Source organism: Drosophila virilis, chromosome 3 (genome assembly GCF_030788295.1).
Source record: "Drosophila virilis strain 15010-1051.87 chromosome 3, Dvir_AGI_RSII-ME, whole genome shotgun sequence".
NCBI lineage: Eukaryota > Metazoa > Arthropoda > Insecta > Diptera > Drosophilidae > Drosophila > Drosophila virilis.
Genome location: NC_091545.1, coordinates 9,506,096 through 9,524,936, shown reverse-complemented (window position 1 = coordinate 9,524,936; position 18,841 = coordinate 9,506,096). Strand labels below are relative to the sequence as shown.

Genomic DNA, 18,841 nt, shown 5'->3' with positions numbered 1-18,841 from the left:
GTCACACACAAATCGATAAATCGCGACGGCATCGATAGGAATCGAGGGCAATAATCGATGTAACGATAGACGATTGCTCAAATAAAATAGAAAGCAAATTTCGTTTGCGAAACGAAGACAGCAGTTGCGGAACTAATTGAGCAAAAAATGGATCGAAAACTGCACAGCGGTATACATCATCCTACGCTGCGGCTGCTGCAGGAGTCTGGCTGTGAAATAGTGCCACACAACCTGATGTATCCTGTCTTCATAATCAGCAACGACGATGAGGAACAACCCATTTCGAGCATGCCGGGCATATCACGCTACGGCGTGAACCGATTACGCGAGCACTTGGAGCCCCTGCTCGAAAAGGGTTTGGCGTCGGTGTTGCTCTTTGGCGTGATAGAGTGCGACCTCAAGGATGAGCTGGCCTCCCATGCGGACTCGTCGCTGAATCCTGTGGTCCAGGCATTGCCCAAGCTGCGCAAATGGTTTCCAGATTTGCTCATAGCCTGTGACGTGTGCATCTGTCCGTATGCCTCGCACGGCCACTGCGGCCTTCTGTCCGACAATGGCCTGGAGAATGCGCAGAGCATCAAGCGGATAGCCAACATTGCGGTGGCCTATGGCAAAGCTGGCGCTCACATTGTGGCCCCCTCGGACATGATGGACAACCGCGTGCGAGCGATTAAACAGGCGCTGATTGACGCCAATCTGAACAGCGTTTCACTGCTGGCCTACTCGGCGAAGTTTGCGTCCAACTTCTATGGCCCCTTCAGAGAGGCAGCACAGTCGGCGCCAGCTTTCGGAGATCGTCGCTGCTATCAGCTGCCCAGTGGGTCGCGCAATCTGGCCATGCGGGCGGTTCAGCGTGATGTCAGCGAAGGCGCCGACATGCTCATGGTAAAGCCCGGCATGCCCTACCTGGACATCTTGCGCCAGACCAAGGACACATATCCATACCACACCCTGTACGTTTATCAGGTGTCTGGCGAGTATGCCATGCTATATCATGCTTCCCAGGCGGGCGCCTTTCCATTGCGCGAAGCGGTGCTGGAGTCAATGAAGGGCTTCAAACGTGCCGGTGCCGATTGCATTATAACCTATTTTACGCCCTATCTTCTGGATATAATCAGCAAATCGGCGTAACACGGCAACAGGACAATACGAAATGTGGCTCTCTCTTGGCGTTCAAGTGTACTTAGACAACCTCAAAGAAACAATCTAGTTTTAAGTCGAAAGCGTGCAAATATTAGTATAGTTACAATTTAAATATTTGTTTGTCCCATAAGAGAAATATTGGCAATTCATGCCCACGGTTCCATTTCCCATTCACTGCTTTATATATATATATATATATTTATATTTATATATAGTTGTATTCAATTGTCATTCAATATGCTTATCAGCCCAACCGATTTGGAAGGCAAATGTGTTCAGCCCCATTTCGATTGCGTCACAAAACGTTTCCAACTTTGGCATTTCAATTACCGAAAAGCCAAAGCGCACAATCAGCATGACAAGTTCCAGGTACATTTGCTACAGTGATCGCTAGCAAATTAGAACTTTCACATATTAGCTGTTTCCTATTAGATTCTTAAATTTACTTATATTTTGGTAAACATTTTTATTGATTTATGTTATTAAAAGACTTTTAAATATGCATAAAGTGTTCATACTTTTATAATTGGTTCATTAATGATTTTAATCGAAAGCTTCCCTTGGCGTTCTCCTACGCGAGTGACTACTGTATTTAGAACTTGAGCGCTATGAATATTGATTTCATTTTTAGGTGAAACAATGTCCAAGGCGCATGTAAACCTTATTTAGCATTTGAATGTTCACACTTTAATTAAATATACAAATTGTTTTGGTTTGCATTAGAGTGACAATGAAATTGGCCTAAATCTTAGGTGCTAAACTTAATCGTGTATTAAGTGGTGCAATATTTAGTCTTGGAATGTGATGCAGAATCACAAAATAAAGTGCATTTAAGTACACGAAACACTAGGTCTTTTGTTTTTGTGGGTACATATTTAAATCTTAAATGCATAGACTTGGACCACAAAAGCTGTGTAATATGTGATTTTTTAAGTTCTAAAATGTATATAGCCATAATACTATATACTATAAGTTGGCAATTATTATAGTTTTCTTTTGGATATTTAAGGAAATTATGGGAACGACTACAGATACGAATATATCTAATTATGAAATACTGTGATATATATTTTTCAACTATTTTGTGCGCTGTGTGACGTGCCAGCCTTTTGTTTAGTTGCTTTCGCTGTTGTTGATTTTGCTGTGCTCAAGTATGTCTGTATTTTGCATTGGTTCCAGGTCTGTCTCGGATATGATCTCTGCCAGCCACTGCTCGATCTGTACCGGATGAAATGAGTCCTCGTCGCCGCTGTTTGCCTCTAAGATTATCTTCAGGTTCTCGAAGTTCTTCAATATCAAACGTCTGCCCGGCTGCAGCTGCGATGACAGCGTCGAGTCGCCGACCTCGCTGCCCTGCGTGCTGGAAACATGGACCGGCCCGTCTCCGTGCGCCCGCCGACAGTGGGCCACGCAACTGGAATCGGGTGCAACGGCAGCTGCCTGCACCGCATCGCTGCTTGTGACCGTGGCTGTTGTTGTTGCTGCTGCAGCTTCCGGCACGGGCTCATGTGTGCGAGTCGGCTTCTGCTTGAGGCTCTTTTTGATTTCATTTAGCAAACGATTGTAAAAGTCGCAGTTAACTTCTGGCGTGCCCGTCGAGCTGGGTTGTGTGGGCGTTGTCTCAACGGTCTCCGAATCCTGCTCCCTTTTCTCCTTAGATGTCTCCTCTTTGAGCTCCGTCCTCTTGGCGTTCTTTTGCTTCTTGGACTGCGAACGCGAGCTAGCGTTGCTCGAGTAATTGGAGCTGGTGGGCGTACAGCTGGACAGCTCGGTGGCGTTGCTGCTCGAGTCAGCCGACACAGTTTGCTTCAACTTTGTGTGTGCAGCTGCGGCGGCGGCGCCATCGGTGAGCGGCAGATCAGCACTGACAGCGTCCTCGCTGGCACAGTTGATGGTCAGGCTGGCAATGTTGCGCAGATTAATCGTGCCATTGCAGTTGTTGATGGTGATTTTTGGTTTGAAGCGGGGCTTGCGTGCCTTCGGCTTTTGCTTGATGGACGGCTGTTCAGGACAGCTGCGCCCCAGACTGGAGACCGCATCGGCTATGGACGATTCCAGCTCGTCGTCCAGCTCTTCGAGATTGAGCGGCGGCACATAGGTCTCTCGCTTGATTTTCGCTCGGCGTATCAGATCTTTGGCCTCCTGCAGCGTAATGTTGATAATGGAGCGCTTGGCATTGTCCTCGAGCAGCGACTTGTTGCGTGAAAAGTCCACCACAATGGCCTCTGGCTGAACCTCATCATTCAGATCGTAGTAGGTGCTGTTGTGCACCCCATTCTCTAGGCATTTGTACATGGTCTCATGATCATCCATCGGCTCTATGTAGTCCTCGTTGCGCAGCCCCGCCGTTCTGTTGTCCTGCGACCTGTGCAGCGCCAGCTGCATATTGCTGTCCAGCTGGAACTGGCCAAAGCTGCGTATGGCCGCCAGCAGTTTCTCCTCCTCGTTATCATTGCCAGTGACGAATCGCACCTCGCACTTATCTTTCTCTTTGTCTGTGTCGTATTCGATGTACACGGGCGCCGATTGTTGGCGCTGCGTATTTGCAATTACCTCCAGCTGTCGCAGTAGCAACTTTTCACGCATATGCAATGCGGCGCGTATATCATTGAATTTCTGTTGCACACTTGTTTTTACCTTAACGACAGAAATTATAATATGAAAAAGCTGCTGCATTACAGTTGTAACGCCCTAAACTGGTTTTGTAGTGCTTTACCTGGTCCAGGAGCTGCTCCATCATAGCTAGACGATTTTCCAAACAACATATGCTAAATAGCAAACATTTTAAATCAATTTTTAAGCGTAAAAGAAAAATATGCAAATTCTGTTGCTGTTTGATCGAACTACTGGAGCGAACATCTACGGCGAATAATAAACATATGTTTCGCGGCGAAATCAACGCAGCTAAAATGTATCGATAGGTCACCTGGAGTTATCGTTTTGCTTATTTGTAAAGAATAATGTAGCTATGCTTTCCAGCCGGCATAGAAAAACGTCATTGTGCCGTCAGATATCTTAAATTATCTCAACTTTTGCCTGCCCAACTATCGATACAAAAAGATATTACTATCGGCATATCAATGAGCCAAGAGCCGCTTAAGCGCTTGCATCTCTAATGTCAGTTTGCTTTTTCAAGGAATTGCTTGCTGTTAATAACAGTCAGTCTGCTTATTTTGGCCGTCGTGATTTCTTGGCGCGGATAAATTTTTGTTGATCACTCGATTTGCGCTTAATTCGAACACAAGATTTCAATAATATTTACGACTTTTTGACAACACATCCGACAACGACAATAAGAACAGTAAAAAAATAAATAAATATTTATAAAATCACCGTTAATTCAATAGCTGTCAGTGTTAAGCAGCAGTCGCTAGCGTCTCATTATTGTAATTATTTCGTTCCCACCTTCAATGTGTTTTTTGAATTTTTGTTTAAATTCTGCACATTTTGTACATTTGTTTATATAAAAGCAACACTCGCAATTGTGAATCATAGGCATCGAGCGCTCGCTGCTGTTGCTGTTGCTGTTGGTGTTGTTGCTTGCCTCGCACAACTAATCTAAAATAGTGTCAGTGTGTGAGTGCGTGTCTGTGTTGTGTCTTGTTTGTGTTTGCCAACGTGTTTTTGTTTTCTTTTATTTTGCTTCATACACGTTTTTCTAAAACAAAATCAAAAAAACATCTCACTTAAAAATTGATTGTGCACGTCAATTGTTACAATTGTACAACTGCAACAACAACAATAAGTTAAACAGCAGCAGCAGCAACAACAACAACAACAGCGCCAGCAACGTGGAGTGCAAAGACATAAAAAAAAACAAAGGCAAAAACCAAAAACAAAAAGAATAAGAGAGCGAGAGCGAGAGAGCGCGAACTGTGTCAATGCGGCAGCAGCAGCAGCCGCCGCCGCCGCAGCGATGACGCCAAAACTAACTAAAAAAAAAAATACATTTTCCAAGCAGCTACTTAACAAATGAAGCTATTTCATTTTAATCATTATTTTAAATTTAATTTTTGAACGTTTTTAATTGGATTTGTACGACATTTGACATCGCGACGTCGTTATGCCTACATTCGGCGTAACGTCAACGTCAACTCTTTCCTTTTTTTTTTTTATTGTCTTTCGCTATGTCTGTGCCCACACTGCTGCGTTATTTTATTGTTGTCTGTTGTCTGTTGAGTTTTTTTTTCTTTTCTTTTCTTATGGGTTTGCCTTTGCATGAGCGTAAGAGCGAGGCTGTGATATTAATTGTGTTTGTTTTCGAGTCGTGACTGGCGTCTTGTTAAGATTTGTATATGAATGCATGTAATTTTTTAAAGGCAATATTAAAATAGATTTGGTCTGGGCCTGGCCAGTACTTTCTTGTTAACCTTTTTCCGGTTTCGGTTTCAGTTTCGGTTTCCTCTTTATCTATGCCTTTATTACATAGAAAAACCTGTTTGGCTCCACGTAAAACAATTTGTAGTTGTGCGTTTTTTTTTTTAAATAAAAATTACCTCATTTCACACGTCGTGGCTTTTCATTTTAATATCAGACTGTCTTTATCAAACGCAAAGTAAATAATAATATATGTATATGTATGTATGAAACTGCCAGCAGAACGTATGCGAAACGGCGATAAAAATCAAAGTGCAATGTTTTACAAGCATCAACAGAAAGTGTCGCGAGTCGAAATAAATTAACGTATTCATTTATCCTCCCTCCCCCCAACAAACCTGTTACATATTTCAATTTACAATTCAAAATACGCAGCTGCAGCACAATTCGCGTGTTTGCATCGAAAACAAAACAAAAAGCCAAAATAAAGTGTTTCGGGGTCAATGCTGTTTATTTGTGGCCGCCGTCGCTAGCAAAAGAGTATCTAAGCGTGGTAAGTAAATACTCTACCTATTGTTATTGTTGTTGTTAAGCAGACAAAAGCGTGGGACTGCATACCTGGCTCAGTCGCTCTTGATCGTGAACGGAGCACACATTTAGTTCAAATACGAGTCGAAATGAATTAAACATGTGTTATTTTAAGTTCAGCCAAGACAATTGCTCAAAGCCAAACAAATAACATTTAAAAAAAAAAAACAGCTGATACAACAGAATTAAGAAGGTGGCAAGGGAGACACGGACAAACCGTTACAATTTGAAATGCAACATTGCGCTGCTGGCAGACAAATAAAATACTGTATGTATGTATGTGTGTATTTCCAATAGCTATGCATATATATGTATGTGTGTGCGTGTATTTCCCATATTTGAGCAGGCTGAGCCCTAAACAAACTTGTCAATTAAAAATAGAATTAACTCACTTTTGACACTAATTAACACCTAATGAAGAGCTCAATTGTAGTTGTTCCTTTTTAGTTGAAAATAAGCCTCGCTTTGAGTGTGAATATTTAATTTACTTTAATTGCATAGTAATTAATCAGAGACCAATGCAATTAAAACAAAAACCACTTATCCAAATATCTATTTGACGCTGTTTTTTTTTTTGTTTTTTGTTGACGTTGGGGATTATCCAAACAAAAGTGCACAGATATGTGTACACATTAATTATTCGCCTTTAATTAATATTAATTTGCGTTATGAGTGCAACCAGCAATTAGCATTTGCTCATACAAAGGCATGCTGCACATTTGTATGCACACACACACACACACTCACACACACACACACATACATACATGTGTATAGCCAATAATTTGTCCATTTGTGTGCAGTTAAATAAAATTGAATTGATATTCATTTCGCAATGTTGTGATTCGTGTGAATGTGGAAATTGCTTCGAGTGCAGCAAAATAAATTGGAAAAACGCCTGCACGAGTTCTAAACTGTGAATGCAAATAAACGAAACTGAGAGCGCACAATAAAAATAAAAATAAAAATATACAAAAAAAAAAATAGATATAGATATATTTTCGATTTGAATACATATACGTACAAATGTTATTCGAATATTTTGCAATAACTTTTGTGCACTCTTCCGTTTAATATGCTTTGTAAAGTGGCTTTCAAATGTTTGCCAATTGCTGACTTTTGAACCTCTAACGTGTGTGGGCCCCCTCCCACTTCCACTTCCACTCCCCCTCAATCACCTGACCCCGCCATAAATTTGCATGACAAAGCCGACTCAGCCCAAGTGCTGTTAGCATATTTTCGATTTATTCATGCTAGATAGTTGGCCTAGCTATGCTAAGGGGCACAATGAAAAATAAATATTAGCCAGAAATATTTTCAGTTTTTCATTGATGTATTTGTTGTTAAACTATCAATATTGTGTGCATGGCGTGTGTAAATGTTTTTAAGGTGCAAATAAATATTTATTCATGTAAATGAAAAGTACTTTTGTCGGCATTTAAGGCCATTTCCATCTAATACCTGCGTCCAGTAGGTAACTAAGCCAAGTTTATTTGCATTACAGCTCTGAATAAATGCTTTTAACACGCGCCAGCCGCAAATACTATTAATAAAATTGACTACGAGTAAGCGTATTTTGTGTGTATTTAAATAAAGTTTACTTGAGATATAAAACTATGGCTCAGCTCTTGTTTTTGGCTTTTATCAAAAGAAAGAAAGCATGATCCCAGCTTTTGGCCTAATAAGAAAGTTGTCCGCTTCAAAGACGAAAGTATCAAAACGAACATTTACTATTTTGTCCCAAAAAATATGGCAAACTGTCGATTAGATAATGATCCATCTTGTTTTTGGTACAACTTTTAAGGGAATATAACCTTTCAGCTTTTAAATACTTACTTACATACAAACTTTTTGTTTTTAGCATAACGATAATTTAATTTAAAAGCACTTCAAAATATAAATGATATCTACAAAAAATGATATCTACAAGTAAGAGGCTCTAGACGGGAGCTCCCGACTAGGGGATATCCCTGAACCCTCTTCTTCCAACATGAAATGAATATATTATATATTCTATTTTAGAAGTTATACCCATTTTTAATGGGTTCAGGGTATAATTATAAATTATGAAAACCAGCATCAAACTCAGCTTCATTTTCCATTTCCTTATTTATGCTTCACAGCAGGAAAAAAGTCTTTTATTTATAATATAAAAGCCAACTTTAGCTTCAGCTTCTCTTCCCAGATTTGTCTACTCAGTAAATTAATTCTTATAAATATTTAAACACATATTTTCTTTTGTTTTTACCTATCATTATTTGCTGCCGTCATCTTCTGTTTAATATTTTAGCTGTCATGAAACTTCGCAACTAAATGACTCGCAGAAACAGAGCCGAATGTTGTTCAGGTCATAACTCAGGTCAAGTGGATGGCTAGGGTGCTAGAGGGTATCTGTGGGTCGAGCATTTCGCCCGCATCGTTTTTTTTTTTTTGTGCTTGTTATCTGTTGCAATTAAATTTAATCACTTGCTCCAATTAGCAGTGCAACTGCGATAATTTCGTGTGTTTGCGCTTAACGCAATTATGCGGCCATATCACGGCCGGTTCTAGCCCCTCACCTGCCCTTCCCTAACCACTCACAATCATCCCCCCCTCCCCCGCGGCGTGCAGCACAGAAACATCAAATCAAATTACATTGCTAATACGCCACGTTGTGCGCACAGAGCGCCCAGCCCCAGAGTGAATCAGTGAAAGCGCAACGCATTCATTCTGCAATTTGTTTGCATTTATTTACCCACTTTATGCTTGTCCCATAAATGGTCGTGCTCCGTGGCTAATGAGTGGCTCCGGCTCCGGCTCTGGCTCCGGCTCCTGGTCCCGATGTGGTCTCCTTGGCTTGGACCTGTTCCCAGCTAGTTAGTTAGCCCAGCGCGCCGAGCACTCATTCGTGTTCGTCTTAATGCTGGTTATGTTTAAAGCTTTGCACAATTTTTATTCTGTTGTCCTTTTTGTTGGCTCCATTTTATTCGCGTGTTTCCGAGTTGCCGCTCAGCTCCTGGCTGTGAGTCATGGTAAAGTCCGCCCCTCAGCTCTAATGCTGCTGCCGTTCCCTGTTTTAGTGTTTTTGCATTATGAATTTTTTATAATTTCTTGCGTTTTTATTGGTCGTTTATTCGGCTGGTTATGTTTGGGTCGCTAAGTGCGTGTTTTTCTAGCTCCTGTTTGTTTTTTTTTTTTTTTACTTTTATCTTTTATGTGCCGTCACCTGAGAGCGCTTGTAAACAGTTTAGGGCAATATCATTGCAAATGTTTTTATCGCACTGCTGGGACGATTTTGTGTCAAACTGAGTCTGAACTCAACTAAAACAATATGTGTTAAATTCAAATATAAAATTTGTATTGCAGTGGTATATTTTCTTATATACATAGACCTATATCAGCAAAGTGTTGTAAGAAAGGGAAGGGCAGCCTTAATATCTATATTGATATATTTAATCTGTCATTCATAAGCTGTTTGTGCATATGAAATCATAAAGATAATAGTTAGTATTTGATAAAGAGAAAGGTGCCTGGAATCTTTATGATCGTTTTTAGCAGAATTTAAAAATAGGTATTTGCGCTCAGAGATGAATATAATTAGTAGAAAAGTTTCAATTTCGAGATACGACAATTCGATTTACTAAAAGTTCTAAGGCCAGATGAAAACTTACGATATTTTCAATTGTTGAGTGCAATAATAATAATATATGAAATCCCTTTTGTTTCACTTGATTTAACGAATGGCGGCATATTGACTTTTGAGCAATTGGCTTAAGCTGAAAACCATTTATAATAACGCAGTTATGACAAGGTGCTAATGGAATTCAGAACGAGTGGGCAATACAAATGTGCCATGATTTATTAATATCACAGGCCGGACACACACACAAACAAATAGCCTCGGCTCAGAACTCAATGGGGGTCAATGCAAAGTAAACCTAACGAACGGGGGCACGACGAGTAATCTCCTTAAAATGCAATTTGTTTTGTTGCAATCAACGATTTTTGATGATGACGTTGGACCAAGGGCGACTGCCCAAAACGCTCTAGCTCCAACATCAACATGATGATGATGCAGTCGATGCTCACGATGATGATGATGATGATGATGATGAGGTTGATCGAATGCGAGTTGAGTAACAATTTGCAGTATAGCCAAATAAATTGCTTGTTATTTCTGCCCTCTACCCCAAAAAAAAACATGGTATGAAAATAAAATTTGTAGTATGCTTTTTGGGTTCGGTTCGTTTTTTTTTTTTACGTGCGCACCACTTGACTCAAATTGGTTGGCTGCCACTCGTGATGCATGGCCATGCCAATGCGGTTTGAGCGCTGCGACAGCCCTGACAGACGGATAGACAGACAGGCGAACCAGCCGGACAGCTGGACAGCCGGACGGCCGAACAGCCGAATGACCAACGGCCAGTGCAATGAATGAATCACAAGCTAAAAGGGCGATGTCAGAGGGGGCCAGAAACAATGCAGAGAGAGAGAGAGAGAGAGAGGGAGACACACACTCACAAAAGTGCAGCGCATGCAGTTTCGCGGGGCATGTGGCATGTGGGATGGGGACAGGTTGGCAGTTCGGTTGGGCCGGACAGTTGATCAGGACGATGCTTTGGGTTGGCTTTGGCTTTGGCTTTGCTGCATACTTGATGGCGTGCTGGGCGCACTGCGTGTTTGCCAGTCACAGATTTGTTTGCGCTCCTTTTGTTTGCATTGCCAAACCCCTCGCTGCGCGCCGCCTTCCATTCTATTTGCTCGCACGTATCAGAGCCGTGTTTCAATTCGCACATATACAAGCTCACGCACACAGATAAAAAACAAAGTCATCCATGTCGATTGGTACTCCGACGTTCTGTGTGATTGTGAGGATTGATTTCCCAGTGACTGCGTCTGTCTGTCTGCCTGGTCGCTTGCTGCCGCCAATTTTCTTGCATATTTTTGCATATATCTAGCTTCCAGCTTTTTATGCATTTTTCCGGGCGCAAACATTTTGGCAAGTTGCTGACAAACTGGTGTATGAGATGCGCATTCATTATTTGGCAATTGATTAAGTCGCGTGTAAATTGGCCCACACTCAGCCCGTTCAAGATCGACTAATGAATTTTTCCTCCTTCCACTGACAATGTGCGTGCCTTTTGGTGCTGTCCCTGCGCTAAGGTTGGTGCTCGGTTATAACTGGTGGCATGTACGCGGCTTATCAGCGACACGCAAACGCACTTCTACACAAACGCCAGGCACGGCGTTTTGTTATCAAACACACTGCCATGATAATTACCCCTGGCCACCGGCTCCGTGCCCGGTTCCCAGCTATTGCCGTAATCGTGGTCTCTGTTTTTGCAGCTATTTAAACAATTTACTGATTAGATTTTTAGCGTTTCACTCTCACCCTCTCACTCGCTCTCTCTCTCTCTCTCTCTCAACATCGATGGCAAAAAAAGGTTGCTTTAGCTTCGATTTGCTCATATTGCTCGCAGTTGTGCCCTTGTGCCGGGATATTTTCATTAGACTGCTTTAAATTGAGATTTGTTTGTGTTATTTATTTTTAATTAAATGCATTCTTGCTGTTGTCCGACTATTCACAGTCACTGTTGCATGTCCGGTTTCCGGTTTGTTGGGCAAAGCTGTTTGGATTCTGTTTGTGTGCATCTCAATCTGTACGCTTGTCAAGATTTGGATTGTCTGTTTACCCGTGTGCACCTTGTGGCCGAGCAAGGAAGTCTTGCAGAAGTACTGCATGAAGTACCTTGCAGGTACTCCTTTTTATATATGTGTGTATATGCCCGACGTCGTTGTCGTCATTAGCTAATCTCTACTCTAACCAAACTGAGCTGACACAGTGACATGACATTGCACTCGTATATCAACATTTCACTTATATGTATGTACTTATGTGTATGTATGTAGATACTTTGTGAATTTTATTCAAGTACGCGCGCACCTATGACTTAAATTATGAGTATATATTCATTTGATTATCTTTGAACAACAAAAAAGTCACATATGGGGCTAGCTCAACCCTATTTTGAGATTAATAACAACAGCAAATAGGGAAGCTCGCATAATATAGAACAGTTGAGTAATTAGTTTTGTGGGGAAAGAGTGTAAACCTGTTTCGTAGCGAACCGGTTCAAGCTAGGAATTCCAATTAAAGCTATATTATGAAACGAAACTAAAATCAAAAAACTTTTAAGGGTGACCCAGCTTTAAATTGCATTTATACCATATTTGGTAGATGCCAATTTTAGGCAAAGGTCATATCTAGCCCAGGTTTCATATATGAAAATATGCACAGCTTGCCATATTTCCAGTACAAAGGGCATTTATAAATTAAAAAGTTAACTTTTTTAATATAATTTTAAAAATATATGCGAAACCAAGGTGTATTTCATCTAAGTTAAATCCAATAACAAGTTAAAGTAAAAGAAAAAAGAGTTTGACGAACCGAATCTAAAGGCTGGCTCAAAACGTAAACCAATAAAATCAAAGTTTTCCCGGTAGAAATCGATTTAAAGATATTTTGGGCGAACTTTTCAGTTGTCTAGACATATGTAAATGTACGCATGTGCTTTTTGTATACATGCATGCATGCGCACGTGAATGAATGCATGTTCGGGTACATACATGCGCCCATGCATGCATGCATGCATGCATACATACATACACACATACACACATACATACATACATACATACACACATACATACATACATACATACATACATACATACATACATACATACATACATACATACATACATACATACATACATACATACATACATACATACATACATACCTACATACATACATACATACATACCTACATACATACCTACATACATACATACATACATACATACATACATACATACCTACATACATACCTACATACATACATACATACATACATACATACATACCTACATACATACATACCTACATGTCTACTTATCCACTTACCCGTTCCACGCCCTCCGTCCTGCTCCACCGCCTCAGGTTGCTCCTCCACCGGCCGCTGCCTTGTTGAATTTCAGCTGGGCTTACTTAAATTTTTGAGAATCGAGGAGGAGAGCATTTAAAAATGGGTTGAATTTAAATTTTCAGCGCAGTGGTCAGACTTATACTGTGTTAAGTTAAAGAACACAGTTATGTGTACATACCTACATACGCATACATACACACATATACATACATACATACATACATACATACACACATACACACATATACACTCCCACATACTCCATACTCCAAAATTATGAACATTTTCACGCTGTTGCTCAACTTAACACATTTTAACCTATTTTAAATTATCTCTGTATATAAAACTGTTTGTCCTGACTGACTGACTGACTGACTGCCTAAAACGTAATACTAGGAAGCTGAAATTTTCACTGTAGTCACCTTATGTGATGAAGGTGCACGTTAAGACGGGGTTTCGGGAAATTCCACCCGCAAGTATAGAATCCCGAAAAAACGTTTGTATGAAACTTTTTTGTTTACCATCCGGCCTCAAACTCAATTTTAAAGTCCGTTGTTCAAATTTATTTTAGGGGTATTTCACACTTTTCCAAAAATGTATTTCTATTTGTTGGAAATGGGGGTCAAAGATTTGGTGGATGACGTTTCGCGCTCAAATTCGTTTTCAAAGCTCTATATGACAAATCATTTGAGACGTATTTTCAAAGATCATTGCTAAAATTCATTAGAGGGGTGTTTCACACTTTTCGAAAAATCCATTCCTCCTTGGTGGAAATGGGAGTCAAAGATTTGGTGGGTGGCCTCTTGCCTTCAAATTCATTTTTATGGATCTACATATAGAATCATTTAAGACGTGTTTCTTTTTCAAAATCTAAGCTCCTTCGGGGGAAAGTGCATTCTAAAGAAAATTTTTAAGAATTTTAAGCGATTTGGGAAAGTGTTTGTCTATAAAAGTGTTTGTCCTGACTGACTGAATGGTGATCAACGCTAGCCCGTACCGTAAGTGCTAGAAATCTGAATCTGATGTTATCTTATAAGATGAAGACGCGTATATTTAGTGAAAAGATAATATCCAAAATTGTTAACACAAAACGTTGCACTGGCAATTCCCGTATGTGGATACGCAGCCTTAAACGTAGTATCATTAAGATTCTTAGTGATTCATTAGGCTAATTATCGAAATGACTGAATGTCAAGGTTCTGGCACAGAAGCCCATTTACTTAGTTCGTTAACCGGTAACATTATCCGACCATAATCTGGCAGACACACGTCTACCTAGCTATTATCTACCCATCTATTAGCTGCCATAAAAAGAGCTCATTTTGCACTTGGGCCGAAAATTATGCAGAAAATGCCAAACAAGTTGTACGAGATGACAGGCTCCCATAGGAGCCTTGTTTCTGTGTGTGGAAATACATGTCGGACTTATCTAATCATTCATATGCCAAATAAGATGACTGATTACGTCGTCACATGCAGGCGACTGTGTGTGTGAGTGTTTATATGTATATGAGTTGGGCCCGATAAGCAAGACAAATGTGCTGTACGAAATCTATAAAGCTGTACGCCTAAAAGCGGCATGCATATGTCATAAAACATGCGCCCAAATGAGAAATGTTGCCAAGTCAGCAGCCCGGGCACAGGCTGGCCCGGACAGGGGTACCAGCTAAACCAGCTAACAAATTTCAATCCCGGCAACGTTGCGTATACGTTATATTTTTGCTAGCTTAGTAAAATCCGCATGCTGCATGCCAAAGATTGGCAGCCGTTGCTTTTGGTTTGCCTTATTCAATTTATTTTATAACATTTTCTAATGCATATTTTGTGCGCGTGCCTGTATCATGTTATTCATTCCATGCGACGCCCACAGCATAATGTTTGCTCTGTTGACATTTTCTTCTTTATATTTTGTGGTGTTTTTTTTTTTTACGTTTCACCTGAACTTTTCTCGCTTGCGTGTCGCTGAAAAGTTTTGTCCAACTATTTATCTAGTGCTGTGCATTTTCGCCAAGCCTGTACAATTTTTTTTCACTATGCCAACTATTTCTCTTTCTTTCGTTTTTTTTGCTGCTTACCGACAAAGTTGGGCTGACAAACATTTTGGTTGCAGCTGCCAAGCCGGAAATCAGCTGGTAACTGGTAGATTGAGATATTTTATACACCCTTAACTTGGCCTCAACTTGAAAACTAGCGCCTGTACGTTTTGAGGTCTTTTTCGATTGACTCATCAAAGGTCAAACGTTTGATTCTTAGTTTCCTTTCGTTGGGTTTTTGCGTTGAGTTTCGCTTTCAATTTGCCCACGGGCCGGGGATAGCTGCCTGAACCAAGTCACATATGTGCATCTGTTTTCATGTGTGTGTGTATGTGTGCATGTTTGTGTGTATGTATGTGTGTGTGAGTGCTTGCTATTATGTGGCCATTTCCAGAGCTACCATAAAGCCCGGTGGCCCGCTTTTGTCCGCACTGCGGGCTTGGAGGGGGCTTTATGCCTTTTTAATATGGTCTTCCACCTCGACTACCTCGTTGTCATTGTCCGACTCTTTTGTTCGCCGCAGTGACCACATTTAGTTGTACGTTCTTGTTGTTGTTGTCATTGTCTAACTGTGGCCTGGGGGATCACATTCTGTTCGCATCGAGTGAGTTCATAAGGTCCTTCCTGCGTCCATTGTTCACTAATTTTGTCACGTTTGCAACTTTTTGTTGCCAGCTTTTCTGCCATCTTCTACTTTTACTTTTGTCCTTTTACCTTCCTTTTTTTTTTGCGCGCGCCTCCATTTGTGCTCCTAATCCTTGGCTAGTTGGTTGTCGTTTCGTTGCATTTGATTGATTATCCCGAGTGGCCTTAACTGGCTGCCCAGCATCGTTTCCGCTCGGAGTTCTTCCACTAATCATAGGCAACTATCTGCCTAAAGCCACAACGTTGCAAAATATTTGCGGGCCATGCGGGTCATTTTTAAACAAAGCCCGTTTCCAGGTGGCGGCACGTGACTCGCACGTCCCACTCTTGCCCCGCTAAGTGTGCTGCATATTTTAGCGGTAACTTTTGCCCTCAACAGCAGTTTTCTTTTTCTATATATTTTTTTTAATGTTCCTGCCGCTGCTGCTGCTGTCGTCTGCTGCGAAATACTTTTAAGCGCATGTTTTGAATATTCCCGCAATATTTCGCTGTCTTGCAGCTCACACGGTGTTATTTATACCCTGTACTCAAAGTATGCATAAACGGACCTTTGTTAGAAACTTATATACATATGTAATACTTATATGTTACTCTGCTTTTGAAACATCATACTCAGCTCAAGCTTATGTTATTTTTCTCATCCTTATTCTATTCAAAACTATAACTACAGAATCTCTGTAATATAATTGAGATAAGTTAATTACTTACCTTAAACAAATATCGAATTTATTCCGCAGCTTAGGGTATTCCCTCGTCGATCACATTCCCTTAGCCATTTTTGGTGGGGCCTGTGGAATTTCGAGTAAGTTGACGCAGCTTATCTGCATGCTTCCCACTGTCAGGTCGAGCCTTCCGTCAGCTCTAGATATATACAATATATGCGAGAATGAGTACGTATGTGTTCTGCTCGTATGTAGTTGTGCGTGTGTGTGTGCGTGTGAGTGTGAATGTGTGTTAGTGTTTTTTGCACAGTTTTAGCTGATATTTTACAATTTTCAACCATTTACCAAAGGGTATTACAACTTTGTGACATTGTTTGCAGCAAATGATGTGAAAAACTTCTCAGAAACAAAATAGAAATGAATGTTGTTTGACTATTGGAAAAGTTTAGTTAACTTATAGTTAATTTCGGCCCATATCAAATTAAAAGTATTTAATTTATTTTCCTTACCTATTTTTCAATCAGCTTATGTGAACAATCACAAAGTTGTCATACGAATAAAATTGATTGTTGTTCTTGTGCTCCCTTTAAAAAGTTCACAAATATATTCGCATTTCGTTCAGTATTATTCTATGAAAATGCGAGAGGACAATTTCTACTAGTGCCATCCATCTTGAACATTTCCAAAAGTATTACCAGAATTTTGAATAGGGTATTAGTGTTTGGTTGCTCTATAAAAATTTGTCTTACTTCTTGTATGTTTTTTCGTTTTCGCTGTCGCGGTGCTTTACATCTTTTTAATGTTGAAAAGCTTTACTTACTTCCGTTGGCAGCAGCGGCGGCAGGAAACGGAAGTTTAACTTTTGTGAACATTTTAGTGATTCGTGCGCAGACACTCGCCTGCTGTGGTACTAGACCAGCAAATGGGATTGGCTCTGGCAGGATTTGGACCACAGAGCTTGGGCTGGGCGGACGGTGGGCGTCCACATAAATGCATAATAATGAAGTTTCTGTTTAACATGAACTTGTTAACGACACATGGCCAGCACCTGCAACGAAGACCGCCCTGGAAAAAATCAAATATTCTTTTAATACACTGCTGACAGGTCGATGCCGAAGTTGAGTGCCATTTGTTGGCTGCCTAACTAATATCAAGAGTAATAAGCCTGGGCGCTTTAATGGTTTTCAGGCAAAACATTTCGTAATCCTCACCTGCTGCTCTGAGCTGCTTTGTAACTTTGTGCAATGTGCAAGGCAGGCGCTCGCTCGTCCTAGTCCGGGCGTGCAACGTTTGGCATCGTGCCTGGGCGCCCAATGGAATTGCCACGCCCACTCGTTGGAGGCAAAAGTTACAGAAGTCGGACCAAATGGCCAAACAAGCAAAGTTTCAAAGTAGCAAACTGCCGGAGCTCGTTATTACTATACTATTATTATTATTATTATTATTTTTGGCTTATTTAATGCGTGCTCTGTCCAAGAGCCAAACTAAAGCACGCTTTTCGGCGCACCGTTCAACTTTTCAACTTTTTTAACTTTTAAACAAAAGTAGTCTGCGATTCGGATTTCGACTGGCTCTCCTCATTGCGTGCTGCGCGTCCGTAGCTTTTAACAGTTGCATGTTGCAACAGTCACGCCCCCTTCTGCCAGTCAGCTTCACACACACACACAGATAGACAAACACTCCAAATAGCCGCTCGCACACACATACACACACACTCTCACACATGGCGGAAATGCATTTTCAGTGGCCGTCAAGAAAGCAAGAGAAAGCAATTTCAGTTGAGTTTTATGAGCATTTGTTATCCGCCTCGCGACTGGCCGTTTCCATTTCCAGCTCGCTGTTTCAATTTGTACACAGTTTAAGGGCAGCAGCATCAGCCCTACAGCTGCCACCGCCCCGCCTTCCACTGGCTCCCCCACCGCCTACAGACTGCTCAACTTTATCCTCGCATCTCTGACATCATGACATTGCAATGCCGTAAAAGCGTTATGGCAAATTGTTTTAAGCTGTGCGAAAATGCCATCAAAATCAGTTGACTATGCAAAGCAGCCAGTCTGCAGCTCCACTGGATGGCCAAGGGATGCTGCGCGGGTGTGTGTGTGTGTGTGTGTATGTGTGTGTGTGTGAGGGGACATTTGTTGCTGTTGGCATTGCATTTTATGGCTTGTGCTTGTCAGCCATTATTGTGGGCCATCTCTCCTAAGCGTTTCCTTCGCTGCGGCTGCGACTTGAACTTTAGTGGCTCCCAAGGGAAACACGTCGCCACTGGTCGCCACTTTCTGGTCAGTGAGATCTGCCCCAAGCAGCAGTAAACAGACCTTCTGCAATATGCTGACGGTTAGCCACTGCTGCGAAAACAGATGCTGCATATTGTAGGAGCACAAAGGAGTTGCTGGTCGCTTGCAGAGGGTCGAATTTATTTAACAAGCCAAATACGAAAGCAGAGACTGGATATGGTTATAAATGGGTTGCAGTTATCCGAAAT

At 41.2% G+C, this 18,841-nt stretch overlaps 3 protein-coding genes across 9 annotated transcripts in view; 2 read left to right on the top strand and 1 right to left on the bottom strand.

Moving 5' to 3' along the window:
* Window positions 1–75: 75 nt before the first annotated feature.
* Pbgs (Porphobilinogen synthase) lies at window positions 76–1,353 on the top strand. The gene has a single exon (XM_002046872.4). It carries the CDS (start codon window positions 148–150, stop codon window positions 1,129–1,131), a length of 984 nt encoding a protein of 327 aa, XP_002046908.1. The 5' UTR covers window positions 76–147; the 3' UTR covers window positions 1,132–1,353.
* A 461-nt stretch (window positions 1,354–1,814) lies between these two features.
* Window positions 1,815–4,155, bottom strand: LOC6624292 (uncharacterized). The gene is made up of 2 exons (XM_002046871.4): window positions 3,860–4,155; window positions 1,815–3,780 (listed from the first exon to the last, which is right to left on the bottom strand). Exons 1-2 carry the CDS (start codon window positions 3,881–3,883, stop codon window positions 2,257–2,259), a joined length of 1,548 nt encoding a protein of 515 aa, XP_002046907.1. The 5' UTR covers window positions 3,884–4,155; the 3' UTR covers window positions 1,815–2,256.
* Window positions 4,156–4,311: 156 nt separating this feature from the next.
* app (Palmitoyltransferase app) overlaps window positions 4,312–18,841 on the top strand; it is a 54,034-nt gene continuing 39,504 nt past the window's right edge. For 2 of the 7 annotated variants that reach the window (XM_070208183.1, XM_070208182.1), the window contains exons 1-2: window positions 4,312–4,444; window positions 5,896–6,013. The gene's annotated coding sequence lies outside the window, so the exon portion shown is untranslated. Of the gene's footprint in view, window positions 4,530–5,698; window positions 6,014–18,841 lie in introns of those variants that run through there. The other 5 variants (XM_015175352.3, XM_015175353.3, XM_015175350.3 and 2 more) reach the window with 5 other exon arrangements.

Coding starts and splice junctions, on each gene's coding strand:
- Pbgs (XM_002046872.4), top strand. CDS start 148: ATGGATCGAAAACTGCACAGCGGTATACATCATCCTACGCTGCGGCTG.
- LOC6624292 (XM_002046871.4), bottom strand. CDS start 3,883: ATGATGGAGCAGCTCCTGGACCAG. Junction 3,781..3,859: donor TGGAGCAGCTCCTGGACCAG/GTAAAGCACTAC, acceptor TCTGTCGTTAAG/GTAAAAACAAGTGTGCAACA.